Below are 8,868 nucleotides of genomic sequence, written 5' to 3'. Positions count from 1 at the left end.
AAGAAAGAAAGAAAGAAAGAAAGAAAGAAAGAAAGAAAGAAAGAAACCCAAGAAACTAAAATCAAAACAGACAAAACTTTAAAAAAAAATCAGTAAGACAAAAAATACTAAAGCAAACAAAACAGTGTTACTGTTTTCAGATGGGCTCACTATGTAACTGACCTCTAGCTCAGGGCTGTTCCTTTCCTTTAGTCTCTCAAGGGCTGAGATCACAGGTTGAGTATCGGCTTGGATGACTGTTCTAATTCTAAAATCAGTGCGTTAAGAGTCGAGCTCAGGGTGGGTGAGATGGTTCAGTGCCACCAAGCCTGCTGATCTGAGTTTGATCTCTAGGGCCTGCATGGTAGAAGGAAAGAACTGACTCCCACGAAGTAGTCTTCTGGTCTTTACATGTATGCTATGGCATGTGCATGTATGCAATACACACATAATAAATCAATAAATGTATACTCTTTTTTTTTCATAATAGAGCCCAGTTCAGATCTCTATCTTATCCCAAGCTTCTGCTGACCAAAATCTTATGGCTGTAGATAGCCCCTGAACCCACTTTTGTTTATAGAAGGAAGAAACCAAGCCTTGTCCAGGTGCATTTGTAGCAATGTCCCACAAGAAGATGAACATGTTAGAGCTGCTCCCAGCCTGACTTCTTAAGGTTCAGCTGAAATCCAAACCAGCTTTGTCTTGGGTGGATTCTTTCTCAGAATCCTGGGAAGGCAACTGTTACGGCTGGCTGCCTGTATACGCATCTGTGAGATGGCCTTGTGTTTGGTGAGAGTTGTCAACGGGTTGCTGGGCAACAGATCAGAAGAAAATCTATTTTAGTGCTCATGGTTTCCTTTCATTCTTTCAAGATGTAATGAATCCAGGACACCAACCATGAGCTATGCCTTGCAGCCTTCTGGTTGTTTGATGGCATCCAGGATTCTCTTGGTGACTCATGGCAATATTATGCTCAAAAATGCAATTTCGTACACCCAGAGCTGCCTAAGGTCATCTGTTGTCATAACTACACAATTAACTACAAGATCTATTATGAATGTATTCTGTATAAATGCAGGTAAGACCTTTCTCATACTTTTTCCAATTACTTTGTTATTCCAGCTTCCAGTAGCAAACACTACACTGAACCTCTGCCTGCAAAGCATCATCACCAGCCTTTTTCTTATGGTTTTTGTTTTGTCTTGAAAGAGGGTCCCTCGTACGCCTTTAATTCCAGCACTTGGGAGGCAGAGGCAGGCAGATTTCTGAGTTCGAGGCCAGCCTGGTCTACAGTGAGTTTCAGGACAGCCAGGGCTACACAGAGAAACCCTGTCTCGAAAAACAAAAACAAAACAACAAAAGAAAAAGAAGGTCCCAGCAAGTTTTCCATGTTAGTCTTGAGCTAGCTTTGTAGCTCAGACAGGCTTTGAACTTGTGCTCCTCTTGCCTCAGCCTCCCAAGTGGCAGGACCAAGTAGATCTTTAGTTAAGTCTGTGGACTGTCTGACTTGAGGTGTGAATCTCACTATTTCTGTGTCCTCTTTTTCTATTACTCCCCACCCCCACTCTCACTCCGATTCCTAATTTGAGCAGGCCTGACCCTGCTGCCGCCTGAGGCTTCTCAAAACCCACAGAAAATAGCTTTGGGCACAAGGTTAAGGAGTTGGAGCTGGTGTTGAGGTGTCATGATTTATTTATTTATTTATTTATTTATTTATTTATTTTGGTATTGAATCTCCTTCCTCAGCAGGGTTGGCCACTATAGCAGATCGTTGAACACTGAGTGCTTCATCTGTGCCAGATGCAAAGGGCTTCTGGTCTTGCTGCCATTATTTTAGAAGGATGGAACCCCCATTGTGCGCCATTGGAGACCATTTGCCAAATATATGCAGAGGAATTACAGAGCAGTGTTTAATGGGACAACAGGAATCAGTCATGGGGATGTGAAGAAAAGACTCAGCAAGGATTATCTTGCCAGTAAATCTTTAAGGAGAATCCCTAAAATTGTCCTGGAGTATATTTATATGAGCTGAATCCTTTACTGGCAAGAAGTTTTAGAAATCCCCATTTCTGTAAAGATTTAAATATTGGAGTTTAAATGTGTTTTCTGATTTGTTACTAATGGTGACTGATTTTAACAAAGAGATCTTTTGCTAACCATATAACCCTTGACAACACTTGAAACCATTTGGAGTCACTTTGGGTCTTAACTTTGACTATGTAGTTGAAAATGCAAAATGAAACAGAAGAAAATGATATTTTTTTGGGAGGGGGAGTGTTGAGAACATGAAAATATTGTCATAAAATAGTAAGTTGTAAAGGCACTACCCGACAGCTAGGCTGCTGTCAGCCTATTACACTAGCCACGTTTGAAGAGCCAACGTGCTTCATGAATTTCAGCTTGTCATGGTTCTGAGTGAAGCTAAGTCATGTAGTTACTCAGAAAATAAAGACTTTTACCTCACTTTATAGTTCTCTTATTCAAGTGTTCCAGGAGACTCCCAATCTCTGGGAGCCATTGAGGGCGTGGATTGGACCTGAGATTGTATTTGTATATTCCTGTGGAAACCAGAGAAAATGATCACCAATTTAGTGGCGTATTATCTTAGAGTTCTGGAGGTCGTGAGCCTAGGATGAGTCCCCTAGATAACAATCAAGGTGTTGAGAGGACCTTCCTCTCTGGAGAATGAAGTTCTCTGTCTTTTCCAGTTCCTAGAGGCCTCCCACTGTCTCATGGCTTCTTCAAATACAAAACATCTGTTTTCCCTTTCCTTCATTTTTATAGCGGTGGCAGCTGTTTCCTTCTTCCTCTTTTTCCTCCTCCCCTCCTCTTCTGCTGCTGCCACAGCATGAGTGCATACGTGGTATGTTTGTGTGTGTGTGTGTGTGTATTTGGTAGGCCACATGTATGCATATGTATCTGGAAGCCAGTGGCAAACCTTGGGTTTCATTCCAGGAGCTGTCCACTTTTTTTTTTTTTTGAGACAGGGTTTCTCATGTGGCTGTAGGGCTTCCCAACTAGGCTAGGGTGGCTAACCAGCATGTTAACTGTGCTCTTCCTGTTGTCACCTCCCCAGGACTAGGGTTACAAGTGCACATTACCATGCTCGGCTTTTTATATGCTTGCTAGGACCAAATTCAGGTCACTGTGCTTACACGGTTAAGTACTTTACAAACTGAGCATCTCTTCAGCCCAGTATTATCATTTTAATTATTTATTACTATTTTGATAGGTCTCATATATCCCATGCTAACCCTGATATATTTTTTAAATATTACATTTATTTGGGGGAAGGGGTATAATTATGTCATAGCACATATGTAGAGGTCAGAGGGCAACTTCTACTCTGTGGGTCCCAGTCAGGCTTGGTGACAAATGCTCTTATCTGATAAACCACGTGCCTTGACCCCGACCTTGAACTCTTTAGGTAGCCAAGGCAAGCCTCCTGTCCTTGGCTGTCCTGGTCCTCCTGTCCGCCTTCCAAATACTGGGGACTATAGGCATGCACCACTATGACCTGCCACAATCTTATTTTAAAACTGGTTAGTTCACAGATTAGCAACCTCAGTTCCCTTTTGCCATCTTTGTTGGCTTGTTGTTGTTGTTTTGTTTGTTTGTTTTTGAGACAGGGTTTCATTGTGTATCCATGGCTGGTTTGGAAATTGCTAGGTAGATGAGGTTGGCCTCAGACTTACAGAGATCCTCCTGCTTCTGCCTCCCAAGAGCTGAGATTAAAGTTTGTGTACCACCTCACCCTTCTCCTTGCTTGAGACAGGACTTTCCTTATTTAGCCGCAGGCTAGTCTAAAATCCATGGTGTCACCTAGGCTAGCCTCAAATTGTTGATCTTCTTGCCTTATCCTTCCAAGTACTCAGGTTATAGGCATGTACCACTGTGCTTGGCTAGTATAGTCCCCTTTACCTGGTCACAAGCTCTGGGAGTTAGAGCAGAGATGTCTTGAGGGGCCCAGTTTTTGGTCTGCTACAAATAATGTTTATCTTTACTACTGATACTTTTTGTAAGCAGGATATAGTCTTTTGACATTTTCCTCTTGCTTCTCATTTTGTAGAAGGGTAGTCTAGTCTTTGGAACACTGAGACTAGATGAGGCCGCAGGTATATATAGGGTAGGGCAAACTTCCCCAGCTCACTGTTTCCGTTCCTTCTTTCCCAAGCTCCAACCTCAAATAAGATCCAGCCTGCCAGGGTGAGTCATGGCGTATCTGTGACTTCACTGGTAGGAACTGACAGTGCAGGGAGGTAGCCCTGTCACCTACTCTTTTGGAAAGTACTGGTTATTTCCACTCAGCTTTAGATGTGGAAAATGCTCCTTGCTGTCTCTTGGTGGCTACATGCTAATGACTGCTAGCAAATAAATCATCAGGCCCTGTTGCTGGTGTGCGGTGTGGGGTATGTGTGTGCACGCATGTATGTGAAGGCCATAGGAGCATATTGGGTGTTGTCTATTACTTTCTACCTTATTTCTTTGAGACAGGAACCTGGAACTCACCTCCTCCCCACCCTCAGGCTGACAGCCAGCCAACCCACCCCGCAGTGTTGGAGTTATAGGCAGACATGGCCACACCCAGCTTTTACTAGTAGTCTGAACTTGGATCTTCAAGTTTGCTCAGCAAGCATTCTTACCAACTGAACCAGCACCCCGGCCCCACCTTTTTTTTTCAAGCCCATTTTCCCAAATACTACCCAAATAACCAATACAACTTTCTCTGACTGGCCTGTGATCCCACTGCTGTATCCCAGACCACAGCCTCGTCACCAGCCCATCCCCCTACCCAAACCTTAACTCCAGCCAGCTGAGACTATTTTTTTTTTTGAGACAGTCCTTCTCACTGTGTAGCCCTGGCAGATCTGAAACTCAGTCTGTAGAACAGGCCGGCTTTGAACTCACAGAGATCAGCCTACCTCTGCCTCCCAAATACCGGTATGTCCCACCACCTCTGGCCCCAAAGCATTGCTGTCTTCACCCTCCATCTCTGCTACTGCTCTCTCTTCTGCTTAGAGATCAAGAACACCTCCTTCTCAGCCCTGGAGATGCCACTTGCCCCTTAAGTGTCCCGAAAGCCATCTCAGATAGATTTTACCATCTTGCTGAGCCCAGGACTTAACGTGTGCTGCCCTCTTTCTCTGTAGTATAGATTACTTGGTATTTGTTCATTTTTATCACACCTTTCCTGCTAGCCTGAGCTGCTGGGATCCAGAAATTATGGCTTATTAATGTGTAGTGGCCCCAAAGTATACCTAGACAACCAGTTGCTTAGCTATTCACTGCCACCACCCAAACCTGTGACTGTGTCTAGCAGCTCCACTAGGCAACAGGGGGTGCAGCAGAGGGCACAGTAGAACCCAGGAGGGCAGAGAGAGACTCTAAGCCAGGCAGGATGAGGCAGGAAATACACGCCAGAGCCCAGCCAGACCTGGTCCAAAGAATGACTGTGAATACACCCTGGTCCTCATTACCTTGTTTATTGAAAGTTTAAGCGGGGTTTCTAGACATAAAATTGGGCAAATATGGAGGAGATACTGGAGACCATAGGCACATTCAGTGCTGAGCAAGGCCTGGCCCTCTACGCTGTTTGCCTCTTCCTCTTCTCACACAGGGATGGCTGAGTTCTACTTGCTAATTTAGAAGGATGATGGGGCTCCAGGAAGCTGGTTCTAAAACAGCAAGATAGGGCGTGGCAGCTAAGGCACAGTAATGGTGCTGTCGGAGCTGAGAGTGGTTCTCAGGAGACCTGGATATGCTGAGCTGCCAGTAAGACCCAGAAGCAAAGTTATGATGGGTAAGTTCAAGCTAGCCCAACTACAAGGAGGAGAAGAACCCAGAGTGTGTTAGGACTTGGGTTGTACAGGCTACAGTTTCATTCCAGAGTTACAAGCCCAAGTAGGAGGCCTCAGTTGTCTCAGACCAGGATGATTCTCTCCGTGAAGATGAAGGCTGCCGCTGGGGCCCTCTCTGGTCAGAACGGCCCAGACGCATGAGCAACATCCACATTTGTTCTCTGAACTTCACTCCCACAAAGGCATAGAGCAGTGGATTGAGGCAGCAATGCATGTAACCCATGCCTGAGGTGATGGACTTGGCCACATCCACACGGCTTTCTTGACCACAGTTGCGGGCCAGAACGCCCAGGTCCATGAGGATATCCACTAGCACCACCAGGTGATAGGGGGTCCAGCAGACAGCAAAGGCCACTACCACCACCACCACTAGCCTCATAGCTCGAAAGCGCCTCTGGCCTCTGGAGACCAGCAGCACAGCCAGGATATGGGCATAGCAGTAGGCCATGACTAGAAGAGGCAGCAGGAAACCAGCCACTAGCTGCAGTACACGCAGAGCAGTGCGACCCACCCGTGGGAAGTTGTACTGGCAATGGGTGGCATTGAGACGCTGATCATAGCTGGCTGACAGGAAGATGAAATCTGGGAGGGCAAAGAGCAGACAGAGACCCCATACAACTATGCAGGTGAGGGCTACACGGACCCAGGGGTCCCTGCGGTAGATCTGGGTGGCATGCACTATGCTCAGATAGCGGTCAAAGCTTATACAGGCCAGCAGGAAGGCCCCTGCGTAGAAGTTGATGTTGAACAGGGCACCTGCCACTTTGCAGAAGCCAGAGCCAAAAACCCACTGGACAGCAGCATCCACTGCCCACAGTGGGAGGGTTAATACCAGCAGTACATCGGCCACAGCCAGGTGGAGCAGGAAGGTGTCTGTGCTGCTTAGGGCAGTGCGCTGGCTCAGTAGGACAGCAGCCACTGCCCCATTGCCTAGCAGCCCCAGCAAAAAGAGGAGGCTGTAGAGGGCTGGCAGGAAGGTTCTGTCAAAGTTCAGGCTGAAGTCCTGTGGGCAGGGCGGGGACTCAGAGAAGTCGCTCTCATTTTCCCCATAATCGTAGGGAGAGGTGCTGTTTTCCAGAAGAAAGGCAAAGTCCGAGGCATCTAGCACTTGACGTTCACTAACCTGCCCAAGGAAGGGGGGAAAGAGGGAAGGGAGGCCATTCTCTGTAAAGGCTTGGCAACTGTCTCGCCCCTTTGTGCCTTGTCATTTATTCTGGTGAGTGTTTCCCTTAGCAATAGCTCATTCTGGGCTAGACCCTGAGCGGTCACTCTTTCTCCCAGGCCCACCCCTCCTTAACTCCATCTACTCAGACAGGGAAGGTGACTCCCCTTCTCAAAGGCTGGCAACCCCTGACCACCCCCCCCCCCGACCCTTTCTGGATTATCACCCAGGGCAGAGGTCCTCTACAGGAGGAGGAACTTCCAGGATCTGGAGCCTTCCACACTTTCCCTCCATCTTCACTCTTGGTGGCTTGCCAGCCTCAATGCTATGGTTACCCCTGGATCAACCACTGTCCACCCCAGGTGCTTCCTTACTTCATCTTCTAGTCCCTGGCCCTCTGTTCCCTCCTCAGCCCTTATCTGGTGACCCTGACTTCCTGATCTTAAATAAGGATTTTTCTCCAAACCACTGTGTACCCCCTACACACACCATACATGCCTCTCTTCCCCTACCCAGAGACTTGTGCAACTACTCAGGTACCCATTGAGCTTCCCACTCAAGCCTTAATTGGCCTTCCCAAGATGGCCAGGCTGATTTCAAACTCTTGGGCTCAAATGAGCTTTCTGCCTCTGCCTCCCAAGTAGCTAGGACAGTGGGGGTATTCCACTTCATCTGGATAGCAGGGATCTTCACCTCCACACCTTATCCCAAACTCTCTGAGATCACCAAAGTTCAGTTTCTACAGCTTGACATTTTCCGATGAGGCATCCAAGCCACAGAGGCAGGAGACATACCCGTGGTTAGTGGTCAGGCTGGGTTTCCCACTCCACCAATGCTCTTATCAGAATCTCTGCATTCCAAGCTGCTTACTCAGCCTTCTGGTACCTCTTGGCTGTGGGCCAGCCAGCCCAGACTCATCCCGAGTATCAGAGCTTGGCCACTTGGCCACTGTAATGTAGCTGAGCTGGGCAGCAGAACTTACCTCAAGGTACATGGCTTGGCTGACTCTGGCTGTGGCTGCTGGGGTCAGGTCTCGTGCTGCCTTCTTCTCTGCCTTTGGCACTTGTGGTTGGGAACTTGCAGTGAGCAGAGGAAGTGAAGATTTCACGGCTCAGCACAGCCTCTTCCAAAGGGTGATCTACACCCACAGAGGGCTTTTCTGCCTTTTCTGCCACTCCTGTACCCACTCCTGTGGCCAGGTGAATACACTTGGAAGGGGTTAGCCAGGAACTTGGGACTGTTACCAAGTCTGCAGTTCTTGTCCTACTCAATACCATTCATAAATAATTAAACAAGTCTAGGAGCAGGCAGGAAGTGTGATCTGATGACAGTGACTGTAGGAGGGAAGCCCAGCTGAAGGGACCTTCCCCCTAGCAAGTCCAGGATTGGAGTCTCGCTAGGACTGCGTTAGAGTGGGCTGTGGTATGACTATTGCTATCATAACTGCATGGGAAGGGAGGACGTTTCCAAGAGCAGCATGCCCACCTCTTTTCTTTTCTAATTTGGGGATGGTTGAATCAGACCTGGCATTGATGGGTATGTCTATATAAAATCATGATGGGATTATAATGAGCCCAAAGTCACCTAATGTCCATATAATGTCCCGATCAGATGCAGCTGTTTAGGAGCACACTCAGGAATTGGGAAATACTTGATAACTCCGTGGTTGGCAGCTGGGCTTGTGTGGCACAGTCAAGCAAGGCAGCTGATAGGACAACCGGCTACCAGGAATATTGGAGTTCTATCTGGTGAGAGAGCAAAAAGTCCTGGGTCTTAGTGAAGGCTCTGGGGTGGCCGGCTGGGGGAAGGTTCTTTGAGGAACGGTCTAAACCCACACAATGGGGAAGTAGAGGGCAGCCCTGCTGCCAG

The 8,868-nt window shown here is 47.5% G+C and overlaps 1 protein-coding gene across 1 annotated transcript; it reads right to left on the bottom strand.

Annotated features, from left to right (window-relative positions):
- Window positions 1–5,446: 5,446 nt before the first annotated feature.
- Window positions 5,447–8,271, bottom strand: Cxcr3 (C-X-C motif chemokine receptor 3). Its single transcript, XM_028760746.1, has 2 exons — window positions 7,982–8,271; window positions 5,447–6,960 (listed from the first exon to the last, which is right to left on the bottom strand). The coding sequence occupies exons 1-2, from the start codon at window positions 7,991–7,993 to the stop codon at window positions 5,869–5,871; spliced, it is 1,104 nt and encodes a 367-aa protein (XP_028616579.1). The 5' UTR covers window positions 7,994–8,271; the 3' UTR covers window positions 5,447–5,868.
- Window positions 8,272–8,868: the final 597 nt, after the last annotated feature.

The sequence above is a fragment of the Grammomys surdaster genome, unplaced genomic scaffold (assembly GCF_004785775.1).
Source record: "Grammomys surdaster isolate TR1022 unplaced genomic scaffold, NIH_TR_1.0 126555, whole genome shotgun sequence".
NCBI classification, from domain to species: domain Eukaryota; kingdom Metazoa; phylum Chordata; class Mammalia; order Rodentia; family Muridae; genus Grammomys; species Grammomys surdaster.
The sequence above is the reverse complement of the archived record's forward strand: the minus strand, read 5'-3'. Positions and strand labels throughout refer to the sequence as shown.